The sequence below is a fragment of the Atta colombica genome, unplaced genomic scaffold (genome assembly GCF_001594045.1).
Source record: "Atta colombica isolate Treedump-2 unplaced genomic scaffold, Acol1.0 scaffold58, whole genome shotgun sequence".
Lineage (NCBI taxonomy): Eukaryota > Metazoa > Arthropoda > Insecta > Hymenoptera > Formicidae > Atta > Atta colombica.
Window position 1 is genome coordinate 476,231 of NW_017259548.1, and position 23,905 is coordinate 500,135.

The following is a 23,905-nucleotide window of genomic DNA, read 5'->3' on the forward strand; positions in this document are numbered from 1 at the left end:
AGATTTCTCATGGCAGATGTAATTTCGCGACCGCAGAAATTAATCCGCTCACGTGGCGCGGCGGGCACGGATTATCGTCAGGCAGAAAGCGTTTCACTTGATCGTATTATAGCGTGACGATTGTATTGTAATTTGCGGCGACAGGACGGGGCTTACCCGACACCCTGCAGGCGCGACAATCCGCGAGCAAACACATATATACACGTACGATGTCAGGCCACGTATGTACTCTTTCTCTAAGGCGCGAATAAAAATTTCCCCGAGCCACAATATAGTAACACGTTGAAACGCCTCTGAAAGTATACAAATCGCTTGGTTTCTATATCCGTTTTGGCAAACGTTAAGTGTATATATATGACCGTAAGAAAGCATATTTACATAAGTTTATAGCTATCATAAAGGTCGTTCAGGATCAGCCTATTTCCAGAAGATTGAGTCACGTGTAGCGAAAGATTTTTGCTAATTAAATGACTATACGAAAAGAAATTTTGAAGTATCTAAAAATTTAGCTATAGATGCACATCTGAAAATAATTTTGTAGGACGCTCAATCTGATTGTTAAAATATAAAAATTTCTTACCACATCACTTATTATACTTAAGATTTTTACATAATAAATATTTTGATGATCCAATAAAATTAGTTTCAGATCTATGTTTATATCTAGATTTTTAGAATTTCCGCAAAATCATTCTTTTTGTATAAAAATTAGATAAACGCAAAATGAATTCTGTTTCCTGGTATCCTCCGATTTTCATCAGCCAAACGAAATGAATAAAACAATGGAATCATAGCATTCAACAAATTAAAACGGTAAAATGGACATATTGCATTATAAAAACCCACACGCGAGAGTGGCGTAAATTTGTAAGCAAAAACGACATTTATCTTTATACAGCTCTGCATTTAATAACCAATTAATTCTATCTCTTATGATGTGGTTATATCAGCTTTCTAGCACACTCGTTCGCGGTATTACACAAGATATGTTTGTATCGCTTATGTTACCGAGATAATATTTAATTAACTGTTTTCCGCATGTGTCCGCATCAATACAAACAGTAAAAAAGAACTAGTTTGATTTTATTACGTGGGAAGAATAATTTTGCTCAAGCATCTAAAACTTTAACTAAATACCGATCTCAATTATACTGGACCATCAAAATAATTAAATTGAACACTCAAGCTGAACGCTAGAACATTCCGAAAAAAAAAGTGTTGGCAACTACATAGGTGACAAAATACAAGTCTTATATTAGGAACAATTAAAATGTATGTTATGAACAATTAAAGTAAAAAATTAAATAAACTGTTTTACAGTCGCGATAATACACAGGTGAACAAACTATTTTACAATTACGATAACTATACAATAAAATCTTATTCAATTGTGTACATTAATTCTACATATAAAACTGGCGCAGTTGTCACTTTTATAGTTTTTTACTATTTATCATTTTATCTTTTTCTCTCTGAATAAATGGCAAATTTTTGCAACATTAAATCGTCCAATAAAATTATTTTAATGATCCAACATACAAAACATTTCCAATTTGTATTTAATTAAATATTTAAATAATTCAGCAAGATCATTCTTCTTGTGTAAACAATGCAACAAAAAATCAATAAAATTGATGAATCTCGGAGATTTTTGCTGGAGTTCTCTCGACATAAATTTCATATATTGATACGCTTTTCAAAAATATTCGACATCGTTTGAAATTCCTTGAAATCTGGATCGTTATAATGTTCGTTCAAGCGGCAATTCTTTCAGCCTTGAGCGCATCCTCTTTATTATTCGCGTTCTTCGAGATATGAAAAACAAAAATTGATGCGGTTTGGTCCAGAAGTTACGACATTGCGCATATAGAAGATATAGTAAAATGATAGATGTGGTGAAATATCCACGACAATGTCAGTTCAATATCAAGGTTGCTATTAATTTTCTGCTAGTGAAAACTTTGACGAGCGTGCATCGGCTTCGTGTCCACTTTTTTCATTCCATTTTTTTCCCTTTTCATAAAACCATTCAAAACGGCGCAGGATATAAAAAAGTGTCATTTACTCCAAAATTGCGTGAAAAGAACGATTTTGCTGAAGTAGGTATCTAAAAATGTAAGTAGATAAAAGTTTGAAAATGATTTTATTGAACTATCAAAATAATTTTATAAGTAGCTCAAGTATGATGAGTCAATACTGTAAAAAGTTTTGACATTCTAACAACCAGCTTGAACGTCCTTTATAATTATTTTGACAAAAATGATTTTCAAATATTTCGCTAAATTTTTAGATACTTCAGGCAAAATTGTTCTGTCCGTATGCAAGTGGTGTACCGGAAGAGCGCAGATAAATAAATGGTCCTCTAAATCAAATTATTTACATAAAGGAAGTAATTATTCATACGATTCCTACATCATCCATTGTGAAGAGTAATGAAAAATATGTAGGGGACGCAAAATCGGATTACGGGAAACTACGGAGAATTCAAGATTGAATCCGATTTCGGACCACCATGAGATTCCCGATAAAACCTCCTTTTCGGGATCGAGTCGAACAAAGAGAAGTCGATCACATAATAGATCCTTTCTGGATGAAGTAATATCTGTCTCGTGGTTCTATCTAGAAGAAAAATTAAAAAGGTGCGCCTTGCACGTACCTGACACGGTATATCGTCGCTTTTGCATTACGAGCTGAAATTTATTCATTTCTGCATTTTCTATTATACGACCTGCTAGCGCAGCTGCAGCGCCGGGGGCCATTATTTCCGCCTTGCTGACAGATTCAGATACGCGCGTGCTCAAATGTACGTCGCGGCGTAATTTCTAATTTCTCGCAAAGGTAGCACTCGCACCTACATACTTGCCTCCCTGTTTCTCTGTGCCATATTTTTATTCTCTCTTTGCTCTCGTCACCTTTTATGTTTCGCGTTCGCTCGGAGGAAGATTACGAAGAGTGAGTCGTGTGATAAACGATCGAAAAGAGTTATCTCTTAACTCGAAAAAGGGAAAAAAAAACCCTCATTTTCGTAGATTTATATGTACGTGTTATACTCATCTCACTTTTATCGCGGTGAGTTCTCCGACGTGAAGAATCGTCGTGGATAAAAAAATTCGGGGGCATGATCGCTTTATTGTCACAGAGAGTCGTAGTAATTGTAAATAATTAAAGATCGAGTCCCTGCGCCGAGTTACGAGAGGTCGTTATTTATCAATGCGCTTGAGCGTCGATGTGTAGTTCTGGGTACATCACACAATACGATTCCTTATTGACGATATTGCCTGTAGCTGCGGAGCCCACAAGAGAGCAAGTCATCATAACTCGTGACGTATTGACAGATCTGTCACATGTGTCTCCTATAAATTGCCTTTATTGGAAGTACAAATGATACTCCTCCGCATTTTATTGCCCGTGGAATTTACGTACGAAAAATTAAACGATAAATTAAAATAATGACATAAGCTTCAATCGCGTTCCTGTAATGTGTCGAAAATGAGATACAAGAAATATCGAGGTAAGATAAAGTGCGACGCGAGTAGACAATTTTTCAACTTCCGCTTGCTTCTCTCGTCGTTTTACCGATGTCTGTTGAACGTTAAGTGTAATGAAGAAATTACGTATGACTCTTGATAGAAATTTCAAAATTTAAACGAGTAACTAAAGACTCTTAAAAGTGAAATAAATATAAAATTAAAATGGGGCTAAGAGTCGAGTGCGGATAAAGTGCGCAGTTATTTACTAAAGTAATAAATAATACAGAAGAAAGTTGAACGTTTTATGGCTCGGACCAAAACTTTCAACTTTCTTACGCGTTAATTATTTTTACTTTTACGCAGAAAGAACGATTTTGCTGAAGTATCTAAAAATTTATAGTGAATTCGATTGAATGCACTAATGCACTGCATTATTAAAGTCGTTATACACTGAGTAATCTTAATCTAATGTAAATATAAAAGTGAAAAAAAGTTCGAATTAATAACATACATATTTTACTCATAAAAGCATAATAAATATTTCATGGTTTAACTATTTCTATATTTATATTAAACACACATCTTTATGTCAATTATGTATGATAGCCAGTGTGCACCGAGTGTGTTCAATTAAATTCGCTATTAATTAGATACAGATGTGAAAATAACTTTATTAAACCATTAAAACAATTACGTAAGGACATTCAAACTGGTTGCTAAAATGTCAAAACGTTTTGCATCATAAATAAGCGAAGAGGATTACATTCGGTTAAAACGAGTCTTGATGGCTAATAATATTTTTGTATGAATTTCATAATACAATTTTCCAGCTCAAGCAAATTGTGCGCCGATTATTGTCGATCTTAAAATACAGCCCTAAACTGAAGCAAAGATATATAATATTACAAATTAAATTGACAAGCAATTATTTAATATTACTAATAAATATCTTTAAAACATTATAGAGAATTTATTATGAAAAATATCCAGCTCCAGTTTAAGATTGCATTTCAAGATCAATAAATAATCGGTGCGCAGCTTGCTTGAATTGGAAAATTCACAAAAATTATTAAGCACTAAACCTCGATTTGATCTAATTTGCGGCGTATTTGTGTTAAATATATCTCGATTTTTAGTTAATATTGTTTTTTCAGCATTATTGCCCTGCTTGAATCTTCTACATACATTCTAAAGTTCTTCGAATAAAATCTCATTCAAAGAGAGTAAAAATACAATCACTTTCAAAACAGAATGAAAATATTTCACTTCTGGAAAAAGTGACAATTTTCACTCTTTTTCAAGAGGTGAAATATTTTCAATCTTTTTTAAAAGTGTATATTTTCACTTTTTTGATGGAGATTTCACTTCAAGAAATTTAAAGTGCAATTAATTATTTTAATACGTACATAATTATTTTAATAATCTAACACATAATTATTTTCAGATCTTATCTAACTAAACTGTTTAAATACACTGAAAAAAATTTCTAATTGAAAATCAAGGAATCAAAAGATTCTGATCAATTAGAATTCTGATCATCTAAATTAGAATTGTAATAAATTCAACCAGAAATTCTGATTTGTCCATTTTCAATTAGAATTAATGCAACTAGACTCTTTTTATAGTGTAAATACAAAATTATTCTTTCTGTGTTATTAGCCTTATTCTAATTTTGTATTTATTTTCACAAGAATTTCCTTTAAAGAGGAGAGAAATTACTCTTTAACTTCATAATCTGTTATATTGACCGAAGTAAATTTCTGTTCGACGCTACAATAAGTCAAATGTTCCCTTCTGTTAAGACCCGCGATCAATATTCATTAGGATGTTGTCCTAAATGTATTAGTGTTGCACCGAAATTTTAGCGGTGCATTTCCGTGAAATGTATGTAAATGTCAGGTCGGACAATAAACCGCCCAAGCGTTCTGGATGAAACCATCAGTAATTATGCAACGCATGCAGGCGTATCATCGTTTCCGAGAAAGAACGCGGCAGTTTTGTGTTCGCGGAATAATACATGGCTTTCAAATGCACGCCGTTATTCGTCGATGCATATATAAATGAGGAAACGAATGCAAGATAAGCGCAGATTTGCATGTTTTTATTCCTTCACGAGTAAAAACTATAGCCACGTCTAATCGACTGCCCTGAGAATTTCTCGCTACGTCAGCTCTGCATCTCCGTCTCGTGTAGAAAATGTCGAATGGAAAATTGCATGTCGAATCAGCGCGCACATAAAAAAAAAGATATGCTATAGCTACCAAAAATATTTTATTTGGCGTACAATGCAATATTTAGCAAATATTACCAAACACATTGTTAAATATTAAAAAATCAATGGCAACCCAATCTCTTAGATTAAATAACATTTTGTTATTTTTAACTTCATGTGTGTCAAAATATAAATAAATATAATTGATACCAAAATAAACAATGTCTATATTAACGTATATACACTTCAGTAAATAATAAATTAAATTCGAGTCAAATTTAAAACATTTTCTCGAATTAAATTGTTCAACTCTATTGCTTATTATTTTATTTAAATTAACGACATGTTGAGTATAGAAGCAGTGGTGAATTTAATTATAGAATTAATTAAAAATAATTCAAATTAGATATAATTTAATTTAATAAAATGTAGTAATTAACTGTTTGGTAATAATTAGAAAAATAAGATAATATTCAGAAAAATAAAGTTATGCATTTAGTTGATTTTTAGTTATTATATATAACCGAATATTTGATTAAAATTATTTTCAAAGCTTTCATAATTATAATCTGAGTTTGATTATTATTTAATTAATTATTAAATAATATAAAAAACATCGAGGCTCTAAGCTGCAGGGTTTTAATGCTAGTAAAATAATTACATTAAATTATAATGGAGTCATCCCAAAGGAGGAAGTGTCGCAATAATAAAATATGAAATATGATTATTATTATCGCACGGAGAATCTGGTTGCATTAATTGGAATTTTGATTAAAAATAGACAAATCAGAAGGTTCTGATTAAATCTGTTATAATTAAAATAATCAGAAATTCTGACTGACTATGATTTTCAACGAGAAATTTTTCTCAGTATAGACTTTTTTTTCAATACGCCAAGAAAGATACATGAAACTCGAATGTCATCATCCTCGCCTCGAGTGAGAAAATTAAAATAATAGTGGTAACTATATGTGATCGCCTACGCGCATCGAGCGATGATTTCAGCGCAGGCAAATGTGCAATGCAGCGTGCGTTGCGTCGTTCAAGTTCGACTCGCCGTGCAAATCGCAATCGTGATCTCGTTTATAACGGTGATCTACTTGACAGTTTTTGATGTGCAGCTTCATAAGGACAAATGCGAAAGGTAAACGCGTGAAAGGTGTCGGTCTGAATTGATCATTGCCGAGGCGACGCGCGTCCCACGAGAAATCGAATTAAAATTGCAATGCTCGCCGAGATCGCGAAGGCTGAGAAACGGAATCGGGAGATCGATCAGTTGGAAGACGTGTAACAAAAGGTCTGTTTTCTATAGTTGGATTAACGTACACTTTTGGAACTTAAAATGAAGTGGATATTTGCTTGATATTCGACAAAAGTGAGAAAGATAGTTCCAGCGCAGTCTAGTGCAGGAATAATAAACGGATCTAAAGATACGCGGCACAACCAGATTCTGATTATTGGTATTTTTTTCGTTATGCAATCAAAATTAACGATAATAAGCGATCACGGCTAAGGCTGTCTTCATCTTCATCCTTGAAGCGTGGTCGCTTCTGGTTGGGAAATAAAAAAACGTCCCATATCAATCAGAATTCTTGTTATCTCAACTAGAATTATAGTAGATTTAACTAGAAAATTCTATTCAATATTCCAATTAATGCAGTCAGACTCAAGACAGACAATGTAGAAACAATGCGTCTCCTTTAATCGTTCGCTTGTGTTTTCTCTTGCTCGTATTCCCCGTATTCGTATATCAGCCTGTTATCTGTTTCTCGACCGCGTAACGGATATTCGCACGAACGGCATACCGCGAAGCGCGATAGTCGATATCAGCTTCACCGATAGTTACTCGTTGAAGTAAGTAAATAGACGGGGACAGTTTCGATACACGAAAACCAGACAAACCTAGACAAGCTGGAGATACCTCACGACGTGAAACAAGTATCGACAGTCGTCGGAATGTTTACGCTTCTCGGATTTATATCTCAAAGCTAGACAAACTGAGGTCTTCGACGAATTTCACGAATCCGCTTTGCACGACTCGCGTTCGCGTGTCTCGCGAGTATATTTAATTCTGAGGAACGATTTCAGAATTTAACATAAAAACATGGACGCGAGCATGTGACACGAAACGGACTCTCGTTTAGGGAATCCCTTTTCTAAAGAAGAATCAAGGACTCTAGGTAGAACACAGAAGTTATAATGATATCACAAGACATCATCATGACCTTATTTGTCACTATATTTGTCATTATAATTATACTTTATGACTTTGTGTTCTATTCAGAACACAATTACAAAATTAAAATTACAAAATTAAGAAGTACATTTGTTTTCTTTACAAAAGAACAGTTTTGTTGAAGTATCTAAAAATTTAACTAAATGCAGATCTGAAAACAATTTTATCTGAATCATCAAAATAATTCGTATAGGACTCAAGCTGACTCAAGCAACTTAGAATCTTCACAATAAATCTTCACAATTCACAATAAAAATTGTTTATAGTATGCTCATCATGTTTCCCACATAATTATTTCGATTTAGTTCGAACAAAAATATTTTCAGATCTGTATCTATCATACAGATCTAAAAATAATTTTGTTAGAACTAAATTTTTAGATACTTCAGCAAAATTGTTATTGCTATGTTCAGTCTTCTCTTCTTTCAATTTCTATAGAATATGTACATCCATGGACAAAGACTCGATATCTCTTCTGGATCTAGTGAAGCAAGTTCAAAAGGTGCTTACTTTGTTCTCTCTCTTTTACAAGAATTATATATATCCAAGTATCATATTACGTATTTGTTTTACAATACCTGATACATGACTTTCACATGTATCAATTTTGTAATAGAACAAAATACCCAGCAAACACCAATTAATAGTACATAAAATGCATGACATCAATATTATAATTTCACATTTAACAATCCCGTCCAGCACAAATCATTCCAGCAATATTATAATAATATTGTAAACGTTACAATAATGTTGCTGCAAGCTTTCGTATTGTATGGCATGTAACTGTTATGTACAACACGTGTTATTATTACATTTAGGTCGCAGTCCAATTCACGCTAACATCCCTTAAGAATCATTTCAACCTGGTTGTTTATGAAATGTTACACACAACAAGGGCAAATGATGCTCACGAGCATTGTGAACTTGAATCAGTCGTTATATTGCGTGTGAAATTATAACGTTGATGTTTATTGAGTAGGCGTAGGTTGATGTTTACTGAGTAGACAATTTAAACCTGTTCACTAAAAAAAATTTCTGGTTGAAAATGGATAAATCAGAATTTTCTGATTAAATTTATTAAAATTCTAGTTGAGATAATTGGAATTCTGGTTGATATAATATTTCTGGTAAAATCTACTTCTTATTTTTACCACAATAATATCAAACAGAATTTTAGTTATCCGAACTCTAGTAGAATTCTAGTAGATTTAACCAGAAAATTCTGATTCGTCCGTTTTCCACCAGAATTATTATTTAATCCAATCAGACCATTTTTCTCAATGCTTCATTAGATCTAGAAGTCAATAGATAATTATATAGATCATGGATGCATTCAAAATGGAGTATACTCGATAGAGTTAACGGATAGCGCGATGCAATTGATATGAATTTATTCAGCGATATGAATGCCAACGAGTTCGGATTACGTAAGCTTTCGATATTGACACGGTGCATTTACTGGCACACTGGGGTTGTTTACACAAAGCAAAGAGCAGAAAGCTCGAGAGTCGAGACGAGATGGTGGACTCGAGGAAAACAGGCTTTTATACGAACGATCCTTCGAACGCTGCACTTAAGATAAATGACAAATAAAACACGAATGAGACTGAATCTCTCCAATTGTTGAATCCAATTTGGATCTAATTATCTCGCTTCTTCCTCTTTTTCTTCTTGCATTATATAATGTAACAAACGGGTTTTGCGCATTCCATTAATAATTAATGTTGCAGGTGCTTTCCAAAAAGAATCACACAAATAAGTCATTTGAAATAACATATATGGAAAGAATGCTAAAGTATCTAAACATTTAGCTAGATATTAAGTTATACTAAGAAAAATGTCTAGTTAAATTAATTAATTAAATTAATAATAAAAATAATAATAATAAAAATAATAATTAAATTAATTGGAATTCTGATTGAAAATAACCGAATAAGAATTTTCTAGTTAAATCTACTAAATTCTAGTTGAGATAATCGGAATTCCAATTGATATATTCAAAATCTTCTATAGTTTGTTCATTTTCGACCAGATATTTTTTTCAATGTAAAAATAATTTTGTTGGATCATAAAAATAATTATGTATACTGCAGGAATCTCAAGCATAATGAACAATATTGAAAAAAATTTTTACATTCTAGCAACCAATTTGATTATTTACATAATTATTTGCTCCAATTAAATTATTTTTAAATTTGTGTCTAGTTAAATTTTTAAGTAAAACTACTTAAGTAAAACTATCCTTTCCAGTAAATTCATCCTTGTTTAATATTGACAAGTAACAAGGGTGTAATAATGTCACTGTATTTAGGATAATCAATCGTACTCTTTTGAATTGATTATTACATTGATTAATTACAATTTTATATTTATAAAATTATATTAATACAAGTTATCAATAAAAATTGATTTAGAAATTTTATTTTATTAAATATCTATATTCAATGCATAAAATTGTACTCTCTTCTTCCGCTTCTGGAATGTTATCTTTTTTTTTTAAATGTACATATGTACCCTTTTCTTGTGATTCAGATGATAACTTTGTATTGCACCAAGTCATTTATATCTTTCGTTAAAAATAGCCACTATCTACTCATCCGTCGATGGCGTAATACTTTCCCTTACATTACGAGTTACGACTGACCCCATAAAATTTCTAATTGCGCGACTTGCGTCATTCAGTCAATCGTTAAACACCGCGGGGAAGGAAAAAACCCGCGGTACCCGCGGTAGATCTCATTTTGTGCGATATTTACAGCGGATTCGCAGCGGATCGTCAGACTTCTCTAAAAGTCTTCCCTGGATCAGCGAAGGTCTGTGAAAAATGCGCCGAGGCATGTTATCGACAGGTCCACTTTAATTAGGGCGAACGGGGAAAGAGGATGAAGTGGGGACTGAAAGGGGTGGAGGGATACCAGGGTGAACTTTTCATACTGACCTTCTTAACTTGAAAGTGCTCTGGCCTGAGGTTCTCGATGATTTCCTGGTCGGGTTTGGTGGGCTGCGGGACCGACGACCGGAACCCGTCGAGTACACCCTTGATCGTGAACTTCTTCATCGCGTCTGCCAAATGGGGTCGACCACTCAAGGGGGATCACATGTGCAATCGCCGCCGTCCGTCTACAAAATCACGGCCAAGAATTCGAAGATCTGGCTCGCCGTGACTCCTCTCTCTTTCTCTTTCTTTGCTCCAGGTTCATTCGCGAAAATCCAATGACATGTTTTCGCTCTTTCTCTCTCTTTCGCGAGCGCAATCAACTTCTCGACGTTGAAAGCACTGTTGCTGCTGCTGCTGCTGCTGCCACCGTCGTCGATGTTGATCCTCTCTACATTTTGACAGTACGTGTCAGCAGACGTGTCAGTGAAGCCGCTCCGTTCCGCTCCGCGCCGCGCCGCACCGCTCTGCGACGCGTTGCGCTGTGTCACAGAGACACAGACGGGATGCCGCGATCGTGTGTCGTCAGTTTCTCTCGCGTCGCGCACCAGCGGTTTGCTCCGAGGATACGGTGGTAGAATCGTTAAACACTTTAGGAAGAACGATGACCGTCGATCGAATCTCACGGTCGTCCTCGACGCTTTTACGTCGTACGCTGGAACGCCGAGTGCAGGCCGAGACGTGGCGAAGCTCTGTGTTTTCGTAGTTGACAGCAATGCGGTGTTGTTTAATCGCGCCAGGATCAATAACTGGCAACAGGCTCATGTGGAGTTTCGCACGGCCGCGAGCGCCGTGCTGCGCAGGCGCGATACACGCCACGGCTCGTCGCGCAATCGCGAGCGGCAAGCGCTCGTGATTGGCCGAATTCGCGCAATGACGTACGACGCGTCCGGGATCACGGACGCTTACGGGCGCCCTGGCTCATTCCAGACTGTTCAAGATTATATACGCTATCCTCCGGCTCCTCATCTAAAGATTTTTTATTGCTGCACTTTTTGAATTAGTACACACAGTGCAATAAGTTGAGATGAAACAAATATAAGTTTATTTCACTTCAAATTATTATATCGGTTCAGAGCAGCAATAAAAAACAGACCTTAAGTATTCGCGTCTCGTGATTGTTGGCTAAGAAAAAAAGAGTACGACCTTTTCAGGAATCGTTTATTTATTTTTCCATTTTCTTATATATTTTTCTTCATAGAAACAAAAATTATCGTAATAACGCTATACTTAAGAAAAAATTGGTTGTGAAATAGAGTTAATTAAATCCTTATACAAACCACATTGTTACGAAATCGTTGTCAGTTATGCTTAAAATTGAATCATTTAAAAATTAATTCAATTAAATCAACAACTCTCAATTATTCTGATCGATCGATTTGAAATTTTTATATTTAGATCTGTTTCTAATATTTCTTTTATTGTATGCAGCCCTTAATTTTAATTTTTATCCCTAATTTTGTATTTCTTCAATGTTTCATATTTATTTTTGTTCCTAATATTTCCTCTATTGTGCACAGAGTCCCTTAAAATCATTTTGACTAATTCTGATTAATTTTAATTGACGATTAGTTTATTGGAATCATTTATTGATAATCATTTGTCATTTCGCTTAACGACAATAACTGCGATTGGTCAATTCCAATGGATTAACCGTTGATTAAAGTTAATTGAAATTGCTGTTATTATTATTATTATCTATCTATCATTTATTATTAGATATTATTATTCAAACATTAACAAGTCACGTTAGAAAGTCACTTTCATCTATAATATTTTAATTGAGATAACATCACTGTTTTTCGAATAATCAACAGTGAATATTTAATGTGAATATTTAATTAAATTAGAGAAAATTAGAGAAAATAAGCATCCAGAATGTGTTTTGATGCGCGGTAAGTTGACATTGTAAATCAACCTTAAGGCTGCTTTAAACTTTTTCAGCTTTTAAATTTTTTTTTTATTAGATGTTATGCTATACTTTTGTGAAATATAACATAACATCTAATAAAAATAATAATTATTCAACTTGTTTATAATATTATGATAACAACAAATTTCAAACAATCAATTCGAGCAACAAATTATTTATAGCGACATTTTTATATATAATCCGCTGTCCATTACAATTTTTAATCTTCCTTATCATAATTGTTTTCTATAAAAATGACACAATTCAAAAATTAAATTTTCCAAAAAACGAGAAAAATTATTTTTCAATCTAGAACAGAACATTTTTTTTATTTACAGATTAAATATATTAACAAAAAGAATATATTTTTTAATATATTAAACATCATTTTTATTTCACAATTCTTAAAAAATCATTCCCTAAGTAGCACACAAAAATCAAAATTGTTATAATTAAAAAAGACCCTGTAATGATTTGATGATTTTTTTAAACTTCTTTTTGAGTTGTAATACTTTTAAAGATGCGATATATCGAAGCAAAAATTAATAATTTTATCCTTTTTAAAATATTATTTATTCATAATAATTAGTTGTGTTTTAATATACGATATTTAATATACGAATTATTTTAGAACATTCTCCTTTGATTCAATTTCTAATAACGCATCTTTACGAGATGTTTGTCAGCCAATCAACGCGTGCGATTTGTTGCACATGTGAGTACACCTTGAGGGATTGGCACATTTGGTACGGAAAGGATAAATCAGGATAAATCGTGAGGATCGTGAGGAATGTGAATAGAATCAGTCTACGGATTACTTTTACGGAAAGAAAGATCCGAGTTGTCGAGAGAGAAGGTTCTCCACGATCTGTAAAAGTGGGATTCAAGCATCGTATCAGGTCCAGGTCCAGGTTAGCCCTTAATTTGTGGTGTGTTTCCCCTTTCATGCGTTCTTCCGTTTTCTCTTTGTGCGAGAATTCTAGTTTGACACTTTCTGACTTATCTCTCACGCATACAGCTGTTATGGACATGGTGATGTCGAATTTGCAACAGCAACGCCAAGTGACGGAGCAGCTGCGCCGCGAGGCCGCCTTGAAGCGGATCACGGTGAGCAAAGCCGTCGAAGACATCATGAAGTACATCACCGAGCACGAGCAGGAGGACTGCCTACTGGTGGGCTTCTCATCACAGAAGTCAAATCCCTTTCGTGAGAAAAGCACCTGTGTCGTACTTTAAGCCCGCATGTTTGAAGTAAAGGATGGCACAGGAGAGACTAATGATAATATTACTTTTGCATCTTTTTAATTGCGCATTGGCTCATTGCAGTAATAAGTATACATATATTCAAGATTATAGGATCTAAGTAATTTTGTATTTAAATTATTTTATGATACATATTTATATAAGGTTGTTGAAAGTGTGCAAAAATTCAAATTTTCTATCTTAACATTTGTCATTAGAAATGCACATTTTGCATAATGTTTATAAGATTTTTTCAAAACATAGTTAAACAATTCTGTGTGAGTTATACAGGAATTTGCATGTGCCTTATCCTTTTGTGGCCTAATCAAAATGACTAACTGTAGCAGATATATTTAAAATAGAACATAATAAAACAATGTATTTTGATATACATAAATGGAAATATTGTTAAACATTCATATGCATTTAAATTGTCAGAACATTACCATCTTGGTGCCTTAATAATTTTATCTTCCTACATCTATAATAGTATTATTCTAATAAAATGTATTAAAAATAACAATAGATATTTTAATAACAGAACGTTATATATTGCCAAATAAAAAACTGAGTTTATTTATATAAATTTTATGATGTTACATTGTGCATTAATTGGAATTGGTTTCTAAATACCTATATCCATTTCAAGACTGACAGCAATTATATAACAAAACAAAATTGAAATATTCTAAAGAAACAAGATTTTAACATACAATTTCACAGGTATATATAAGATACATATATTATAAGTGTATATTTGTGAAATAAAATGTAGCATTTAAAAACGAACAATATTTCTATTTTTTTATATAGTAAGATCCTATCTATTTTTTTAAGATTTTTATTATATAAGTAATTTTCAAGAAAATGCGAAATAAAATTTCTATGTATCATTAAAAATATTCTCATGTAACATAATATTTCACATGCATAATCACACATTTTAATAAACATATCTCCTATTTTTTTTTAGTTCTTTTTGCTTTTGTTGGACCATTGACAAATAGTAAATCAGGATACATATTATAAAATTCAGATATTAAATCACTTGTTTTCTGTTTAGCTATTAAATCTGAAAAAAAGTTGGCATTAATCTATAATTTGATATAAATTTATTTTTTCTACCCCAGTAGTACCCATCTTACTTTGTACACTCCAGATCAAAAGTTCGGAAATACTTTTTATTCTCTTGTTTTTTTGAATTGACATTATTTACTCAAATACTCATAACTATATTTTTTCATAATAATTTTTTACTAAATTTTGTAGAATCAAAGCCAATAATTCTTACAATTGTTAAAATACTTCTCTCTAAAGAATTTAAAAAAACATTGTTATGGATATTTGAATAAGTAATCCCAAATGTCAGTTTTTAAAAAGTGTTTTCAAACTTCGCTGAAATATATTTTTTTTTTTATTATTTCAATAGAATTACTTACATGATTTCTCGATGGAATCAATCGGTGGAGGGCCAGGTTCTTTATCTAGAGCTAACTTCTCCACTATTTGTATCTGACACTCCAGTTTATAAGATCTGAAATTATACGGATGATAGTTCATATCGAGTCGATCGATCGTTTTTTTCCACAGCGCAACTTCCTTGTCAGATACAGAATTCTGCGTGTCATAATGTAGCAACGCTTCGCTCTTGTCTCCTACGTTCCCTAATATAAAATTAAATTCATTAAGTAAAGAATATCTTGAATCTCTCTCTGATAGTGTAATTATGTAAAATATAATTAGACATACCCTGAAATGCGACTTTCGATAAATAAAAGCCGCCCAATTCAGCGTTCGGAATCATGTAGCAGAGATTAGTTTGTGTATTCAATCGCATTGTGAACGCGCACACTATCATTTTATTCTTAGTCGCACATTTATTTAATAAAGCGCTGAAGAACAATAGATTGTCTGCAAAAAGAAACAATGATCACATTTGACATTAGTTTTAAGGCTAATCTACAATGTGCTCTTTACTTCCTGTTTCTTACTTTTTACCTCTTGCCTTCGTACTTATTTTATTTCTTCGTCTTCTCTCATACGAGATAAAAGTTGAAAAACTTCGGAAAAGATTATCAATAAAATAGTCAAAAAGAGAAAAAAAACAAAAAAATAAAATCAAAAAAAAAGCAAAGAGCACATTAGAGTATATATAGATTAGCCTTTATATAGTAATTAAATGTTGTGATATCACAAAGTGTTATCACATTTCACATATATCTATGTAATTTTATGGTACACAATAAATTAAACCTCGCACATTATTAATTAATTTTTTTATATACATATTATATACATATGCGTTACCTTTACGAGTACTACCATAATCCGCTCTAACAAAGTACTTCCGTTTAACATGATATCTGAAAAGATCACTGGGTATAGGCCTTACACCAATTATCTTGATGGCTGGTGGATATAAATGTTTTATTCGCAAGAGTTCCTTTCGCGTGAAACGCAGCTTCTTGCCTCCGATCAATTCCTTAGTTTCTAAGTTAACTTCTTCTGGTATCATAAAAGGTAAATCAGATTCCTCGTTGTCACTGTCTTCCTAAATTAAATAAATCGAGTATAAGAAATAAATTCAAGATACTTTACATGTAATTTAATTCTAATCGGAACTCGTGTTCGCGGGTTCACAGTATATCTTAATTTTTAAATTAATATATCTTTGTTCAAAGTTGACATAATTGAACTTTTTTGTCACTTTAAAGGTCAAGATCTAAGAAAGAGAGATAGATAAGATTATGTAACTTAAAATTATATAAGATTGTGAAAAAAATATTTCTTATAAACAATTTTTCACAACATAATTGAAGAAAATACGGAAAAATTGGGTTGACGAAAAAGACCGATTAAGATTAAGCAAATTTTTACGTTACGTTAAGCGAAAGATATACACCTCATCAATGGAAAAATTGGTATCCTTGAAATAGGTTGATCTGGACAAAACTTGATTAGTCGCTTTGCTTAATGGCTTCGTTTGCAAATATCTACGTTTTCTGTAAAATGAGTGCGTTTAAAAACTTGCGTTTTTGCTTGTACAAAATTTAATTATAATATTATAAAATTAATAGTATTCTTACGAAAGACCTACCTGCCCAGAGTACGCACCACTAAATCAATCTCCACACCATCGCATATCTGAAAGGATAAGCGTGCGATATTTTTGGATGGAGCTTTAATCTGTTGTACCAAATCAACAAGTGATGTCCTTCTGTAAACGCTTATCTCTATCTTCCTCGACAGTATTTCTAAATCTTTATAGAACTCATCGAGCGGCCAATTATTTCTCAAGTCGATGACATGTAAATTAATGTCCAACTCCTTCAAAGATTTCGCCTTTGCTCTAATGCGATGCTTTTCATCGTCCGAATAGTCGGGATCATAACAAGTGATCAGAACTATCCTACGTTTAGTGAGGACTGTTTTTATTTTCAAAAAGATATCTGTGGCATATGTCAATGCATCGAGAAGCAGAATATTATTTTTTAATTTCATACTCTCATAACCCTTCATGCCACTTTTAGCTGTAAAAATAAAAAAAATAATTAATGAAAGTTGTGTCTCGCATTCCTGGAAAATGTGCTACATTCAGCATCGATTGTAATTATACTTGCTTAGTTTTCTAATTTGTTGTAAATCATCCAAAGTAACAACTCTGAGTTCTTGCAGAGTCCGAATGTTTGTCCATGGTGAATTTGAGTCACTCTTTTCTGTGCCAAATAGCACTACACCCATCCAATCTTGCATACTCCATGCTAACTTTTGCCGAAGAATTTGTTTGTATAGCTGAAAGGATAATGAATGACAATCAGTTATATATAACTCTTTAATCAACAAGTCCCATTCTTTTTTATTTGAATTTTTTACACATTCAACATATACACATTCAACTTTCCTTTTTTTTTTCTTTCTAATGTGAGAGAAAGAAAAGGAAAAATAAACTATGCAAAAAGTTCATTTAAAAAGAATGAGTCTCAAACTAACATGCAATGTTATAACCGACCTTGAAAAATTTTTCGATGTAAGTGATTTTTTTGTCATCAATATCAGATGAATGCATAAACATTTTCTTTGTACAATCGACGAGAAATAATGTGGCTTCTCGTACTCCGTACCACTGACTCGTTTGCGAATCTACTTCCTCATCTTGTGACATTTCTGTTATCGACATATAATTTATTACTATTATTTTGCAGTTAAATAATATATTGAAGAACACCTATGAACATTTTAAAGTTGTCCAAAAAAAAACGATGTTACAATTTCGAAGATGTTTTATGAAAAAAGATCTAAACATATAGGTTATTTTAAGTAAAATATTGCTGTAAATTTACAACAAATACATACACTACCGGCATTTTAGATTTACTAATTAAAAAATATGATAAAGTATTACTCACTTCTGAAGAAAAATTAAAATCAAGGTCAATGTTACAAAAACCAAAAATCTGCGAATTCTTGTTTATATGAACTGCTATGAACGAAAACAGTTCGGCTGCATTCAGCAGAAGAAACTAACTCAGTTAACATTTAGTGATTATTTAATATAATTGGTTCTTGCCTTTAGTTCTTTGTTGGATCTAAGTGTAAGAACCAATCATATTAAAAAAAAAAAAATTAAGCTAATTGTGACTAATCGATTAATTTTCTCTATTGAACGCAGCCATTATTTACTTTTTCATCGCTAATTACACACGTACGCATTAACGTCGCAAATAACCGCAAGTTATATATAAAGAGTCTGTTTTTTATTGAACTAGTATATACACTTTTGAAACTTAAAAGTTAAATAAGATAGATATGTTCATAATTGGCGAAAGTGAGAGAATTCTAATGCAATCTAGAGCAAGAATGAAAAACAGACCTAGATCTCTTCGCGTTGCTTAAAATTGTAAAAATGTTTGCACTTTAAAATGAGACAGATATATATTTAAGTATGAAAAAGAGAGAAAACGAAGATGCTGAGTGCAAAAAGTGCAAACAGCAATGGGAGTGGCGCACTTGCATCGTTCAAACTACTCACATTGGCCTGTTTCTAGTAATTTTTCATTTCTTCGCCAATGAGAGACTAAGATGTGAGATCTTGAATGATTTTTAGAATGATAACATAATAAAAATTTATTTAACGAGAATTTATTTTTAAAATTCGTTTAATAACAATTGATTTTTAAACTTTATTAATAAAAATTTATTTTACAATTTATATGATTGCTTGGCCCGAGCCAAACAATAAATACATTATACATCCTAATGCATCAATAACAGCTATAAATAAAAAGACAGCAGGCCAACTGTGTGTCACATGTAGAATGTGTCCGGAAAAATACACACCGAGAAAACCTGAAAAAAAAAAAGAAAATATATTATTGGGGGTACAAATAAGTTTCCGCCGTTTGCAAAAGACGGCGTCACTAATAAACTATAATTAAAATTGTTTGATGTAAAACGACATCATAAGATTGGACATCCGGCAACACCATAACTTTGAAATATTAGCGATTTTGTATCAGCATCATATATTTTTTTTGTACGAAAATGTCGAGTTTTGAGCCGAATAAGCGTCATTTGCGGGAACTTTTGATTTACTTCTTTAATTTGAAGAAATCTGCAGCTGAGGCTCATAGATTGCTTGTAGAAACATATGGTGATGCTGCCTTAAGTGAGAGAAGTTGTCATGAGTGGTTTCAAAAATTTAAGAACAGTGAATTTGACGTCGAAGACAAAGAACGTAGCGGAAGGCCGAAAGTATACGAAGACGCGGAATTGGAAGTATTATTGGATGAAGATTCGTGTCAAACGCAAAAAGAACTTACATTAGGAGTAACTCAACAAACAATTTCATATCGTTTGAAATCATTGAGAATGATTCAAAAGCAAGGGAATTGGGTTCCATATGAATTGAAGCCGAGAAACATTGAACGCCAATTTTTCACATGTGAAATGCTGCTTGCCAGACATAAAAGAAAGGCTTTTTTGCATCGTATAGTCACTGGTGGTGAAAAATGGATTCACTACGATAACCTAAAGAAGAGGAAATCATGGAGACCACCTGGCCATGCTTCAACATCGACAAGCCAAATATTCATGGAAAAAAACTCATGTTGTGTATTTGGTGGGATCAGCTTGGTGTCATGTATTATGAGTTACTCAAACCGAACGAGACTATTACTGGGGCTCTCTACCGAACACAATTGATGAGATTGAGCCGAGCACTCAAGGAAAAACGCACCCACTACTATTCCAGGCATGACAAAATTATTCTCCTGCATGATAATGCTCGACCACATGTTGCGGCGCCGGTCAAAACCTACTTAGAAACACTCAAATGGGAAGTTCTATCCCACCCACCGTATTCTCCAGACATTGCTCCTTCCGACTACCACTTGTTCCGATCGATGACGCATGGCCTGTCTGAGCAGCACTTCACATCATATGAAGATACCAAAAATTGTATCAATGATTGGATAGCCTCAAAAGATGAAGCGTTCTTCCGACGCGATATCCACATGCTACCAGAAAGATGGGAAAAAGTAGTGGCTAGCGATGGCCATTACTTTGAATAAAACATTATGTACCGTTCTTTCAATAAATGCTTAATTTTTGATAAAAAACGGCGGAAACTTATTTGTACTCCCAATAGCTGTTCATGCGATTGTTTATATTAATTACTTACCAGGTATTGCGCCAACAGTATTCATTAGACCGAATACACTGCCGGAGTGCTTTGGTGCAAGATCCGAGGGATTAACAGCGATAGCGTTATTGTGGAAGCCTGAGCCACCAATAATTAACGCGAGACAAAGTATGGCATTTTCAAAACTTTCCACTTTCGCTATGGGGAATATGTACATTATTACAATGTTGTTTAAAGAATTATTAAGAATTATTAAATACTTTTTCATTAGATTCTTTCATTTCGCACAAAAACGCGTCGAATAATGTAATATTGGAACTGACAAAGGCTAATAATTATTTTATTTAAAAAGGACTTTATTATAGATATTTAAATAAGTAATCCCAAAAATCAAGTTTTAACAAGTTTTTCTACACTTTTGTTATATAAACCTTGATTACCGAGGATCAAACTTACCCAAAAATAACAGACTTCCAATTTCGATGACAAAACAAATCGTTTGGATTGTTTTGCGTGTCACAGTAACAGAATAACCAGCTTTAATTATCTCTTCTGACAGAGCTTTCCCCAAGAATGTACAAGGTAACATCGATAGCCATGGCACCATATTTACAATCCAGCCCTGTTAATTAAAGTTTATTTAACATGATATGATAAGAAAAAAATTACTATGTTGTTATTACAAATTACTTATTATTTAGCTTTTTCTTAGCTATGAATATGAGATATTATTTACTATCTTTATTATAGAACACTTCTTATATCTTTTCTTTTCATATACTTTTCATAGACTTTCTAAGCAACAATACTGAATAAAAATTAGATAATAATATTACCCTTATTTCAGGAAATGTGTCATGGAAATATGTAGGCATCCATGAAAGTAATACAAAGAAACAGTTATTTTGGCAAGCATGTCCAATAACGCAGGACCTGAAAATCATAAAAATCAACTAACAATCACAAACATAAATGAGAAAATTGATCTATAAAATATATTATATTTATCTTATAAATCTTAATTTTCAGATCATAATTTTATATAATTCACAATTGAATGATTCAGAGCATTTATGTAAATTAAAGTATATATGCGTAATTCAAGCTTTCATTATTTTTGGGTAAAATCATGAAGTTTCGAAATCAACAAAGTTAGGAAAATATAATCGGTAAAGAGATTGTATTATCTAAAAATTCTAAAAATTTTCCACATTTCCAAGAACTGATTCCAAGAATTCATAATTTAAAATGCGAAAATCAAAAACATTAAATCAGTAGAGTCTTGGGAAAGTACAATCTAATTGCAATGGTTAACTGATTATAAAAGTCTCTCTACTTCTAGCCTATATAAATATAAAACAGGTTTCGAAAATATTGAAGCCCATGCATTATAATTACCAGAAAGGAGGTTGTGACAGAAGTTTGGACCAAGGCAAAGTGTAGTCGGTGGTGGACTTGATAGAAGCTGTTTTTTCCTTAAAAGGCAGAGTGTGGTAGCTTAATAAAGCTGTCCATGCCAAACTCATGCTCCCTATATAAGTAAATTAGTAAGCACCACAAACGTTTCTCATTTTTGCTTGAAAATAAAATTAACAAAGAGATATATTCAACTATTAAATTATTCTTACATGACGTCTCAAAAACTATCATCATTTATCTGTGGATTCTTCAATTAATTTGACATCGATTTACATAAGCTACATTGTACCTAACGCTCGAAAGACAGTCATCCAGTTATAATTTTCCAGAAGATACGAGCCTAAAGACCCAGTGAGTAGAGTGCCCAGAGCAGATCCTGATGTTAATAAGCTAAAAAAGGAGGCCCTTTCTGCCTCGTGCAAGCGTTGACTGATTAAGCTAATCATGCTAGGAAAATGCATTCCTGTAAGTGACAAGTGTCATATTATCCTCCATCGCCAGCAGTACAGCTGTGAACACTTGAAAATTACCTTGGAATGCTCCATTTATCATTCTCACTGCTGCAACAAGCAGAATGGATGTCCCATCTCCAGAAAAGAATTCTATAATTTCCGGCATGAGGAAGGTTGTTGCCGACCAACCAAGAGCAGATATCCACAATACTCTCTGGCCACCGATTTTATCGCTAATGTAGCCACTGGCTACTTGCGTCAATGTATATCCCCAGAAGAAGCTCGATAATATTATGCCTGAGTCCGACTTGGACCAATTCTTCTCCTGACTGACAACAGGTATCAACAGAGGAACAGATGTACGTGTAGCATATATCAGACATGTGCCACATAGCAACGACAGGAACCATTTCTGCCTCTCCTTCCTGAACAAAAGAGACTTATATCCAATCTCATTTGTAATAGCAATTGTAAAGATAATTCTGATCAAATTTTGATTGACAGAATTTAAAACATATTTTAATTACAATTTGTTATGTCTAATCTAATCTGCTCATTAGAAATTAAACATTCAAAATTTAATAACTTCACATGTATATATAAAATAAATATAAGTTGCTTGACAAGTTAATTACTGATTAAGTTAGAGTTAATTTAATAAGAGCTAATTTAATAAGAGCTTTGATCAAACTTTGATTAATACAATTGATAGAATTGCTTAAAGTAAATTTTTTTATTATAATTCGTTATCTCTGTTCTTTTGTAAATTAAATTACAAAAAATTATATATGTCATTGACAAAATAAGTACAGGCCAATACTGTTTAATAATATATTAATCACTGATTAAGTAAAATCGGAATTTAGTCAAAGTCATAAATAATTAATGAATTAGCGACTCTTTTGTTTAGAAAATCAGTGACCGCCTACAAAATGATGTAATCCGCTGATTATACCTCGACCAGGATGAAGCAGTCCTGTCATCAAATGAAGTGTCCAGCGATATCTGTAACTGCATTGTTTGCGAATTCATTTAGCTTGTAGACGTCAATTTCGTATTAGAGCCTTAGCTCTCGTCAACGTCCCGCTGAAGCACATAATTTTCATGCGCATATTTAGCGTTGTTAATATGTAGTTAATCTGTCAAGTTCCACCGTGCACATAAATGCACGTCACGCTAACCTCCGTCTCCGTGTCCTCCGCGCATTTTCATTTTCATTCGGATCGGAACTCTTGAGTTTCTCGGAAGCTTTCAATAAAGACCTACGGGCTACGGGAGCGCTGCAGAGTTCGGCATTTATAATATATACAAATATCTTAAAAATCTACGAGCGAACTCCGATTCGAAATTCGATCCTAACAAAGGACTTTGGATATTATAAATA

General features: G+C 32.9%; 4 protein-coding genes across 10 annotated transcripts in view; 1 reads left to right on the forward strand and 3 right to left on the reverse strand.

Moving 5' to 3' along the window:
- Positions 1–11,588, reverse strand: part of LOC108692096 (syntaxin-binding protein 5) — a 42,491-nt gene extending 30,903 nt beyond the window's left edge. For all 6 annotated transcript variants that reach the window (XM_018200222.1, XM_018200225.1, XM_018200220.1 and 3 more), the window contains exon 1: positions 10,860–11,588. In XM_018200222.1, the coding sequence (XP_018055711.1) occupies positions 10,860–10,979 (120 nt within the window). In that variant the 5' untranslated portion in view covers positions 10,980–11,588. The remainder of the gene's footprint in view (positions 1–10,859) is intronic.
- A 1,871-nt stretch (positions 11,589–13,459) lies between these two features.
- Positions 13,460–14,799, forward strand: LOC108692057 (guanine nucleotide-binding protein subunit gamma-1). 2 transcript variants are annotated; one of them, XM_018200162.1, is made up of 2 exons: positions 13,460–13,679; positions 13,787–14,799. In XM_018200162.1, the coding sequence occupies exon 2, from the start codon at positions 13,792–13,794 to the stop codon at positions 14,002–14,004; it is 213 nt and encodes a 70-aa protein (XP_018055651.1). In that variant the 5' UTR covers positions 13,460–13,679; positions 13,787–13,791; the 3' UTR covers positions 14,005–14,799. The 2 variants fall into 2 exon arrangements, with proteins under 2 accessions (XP_018055651.1, XP_018055650.1); XM_018200161.1 differs by having other exon boundaries at positions 13,462–13,697.
- Positions 14,800–14,969: 170 nt separating this feature from the next.
- Positions 14,970–18,538, reverse strand: LOC108692104 (ATP-dependent DNA helicase 2 subunit 1-like). Its single transcript, XM_018200246.1, has 9 exons — positions 18,417–18,538; positions 18,020–18,174; positions 17,631–17,802; positions 17,108–17,540; positions 16,913–17,012; positions 16,318–16,561; positions 15,760–15,921; positions 15,450–15,674; positions 14,970–15,082 (listed from the first exon to the last, which is right to left on the reverse strand). Exons 2-9 carry the CDS (start codon positions 18,170–18,172, stop codon positions 14,970–14,972), a joined length of 1,602 nt encoding a protein of 533 aa, XP_018055735.1. The 5' UTR covers positions 18,173–18,174; positions 18,417–18,538.
- A 678-nt stretch (positions 18,539–19,216) lies between these two features.
- Positions 19,217–23,896, reverse strand: LOC108692106 (solute carrier family 17 member 9). The gene is made up of 8 exons (XM_018200247.1): positions 23,477–23,896; positions 22,600–22,946; positions 22,359–22,532; positions 22,049–22,181; positions 21,487–21,583; positions 21,107–21,272; positions 20,690–20,848; positions 19,217–19,356 (listed from the first exon to the last, which is right to left on the reverse strand). The coding sequence occupies exons 1-8, from the start codon at positions 23,551–23,553 to the stop codon at positions 19,217–19,219; spliced, it is 1,293 nt and encodes a 430-aa protein (XP_018055736.1). The 5' UTR covers positions 23,554–23,896.
- Positions 23,897–23,905: the final 9 nt, after the last annotated feature.

Coding starts and splice junctions, on each gene's coding strand:
- LOC108692106 (XM_018200247.1), bottom strand. CDS start 23,553: ATGAATTCGCAAACAATGCAGTTACAGATATCGCTGGACACTTCATTT. Junction 22,947..23,476: donor ACTGCTTCATCCTGGTCGAG/GTATAATCAGCG, acceptor TCTTTTGTTCAG/GAAGGAGAGGCAGAAATGGT. Junction 19,357..20,689: donor TACTGTTGGCGCAATACCTG/GTAAGTAATTAA, acceptor TTTTTTTTTCAG/GTTTTCTCGGTGTGTATTTT.
- LOC108692057 (XM_018200162.1), top strand. CDS start 13,792: ATGGACATGGTGATGTCGAATTTGCAACAGCAACGCCAAGTGACGGAG.
- LOC108692104 (XM_018200246.1), bottom strand. CDS start 18,172: ATGTCACAAGATGAGGAAGTAGATTCGCAAACGAGTCAGTGGTACGGA. Junction 17,803..18,019: donor ACATCGAAAAATTTTTCAAG/GTCGGTTATAAC, acceptor TTATCCTTTCAG/CTATACAAACAAATTCTTCG. Junction 17,013..17,107: donor GTGGTGCGTACTCTGGGCAG/GTAGGTCTTTCG, acceptor CTCATTTTACAG/AAAACGTAGATATTTGCAAA.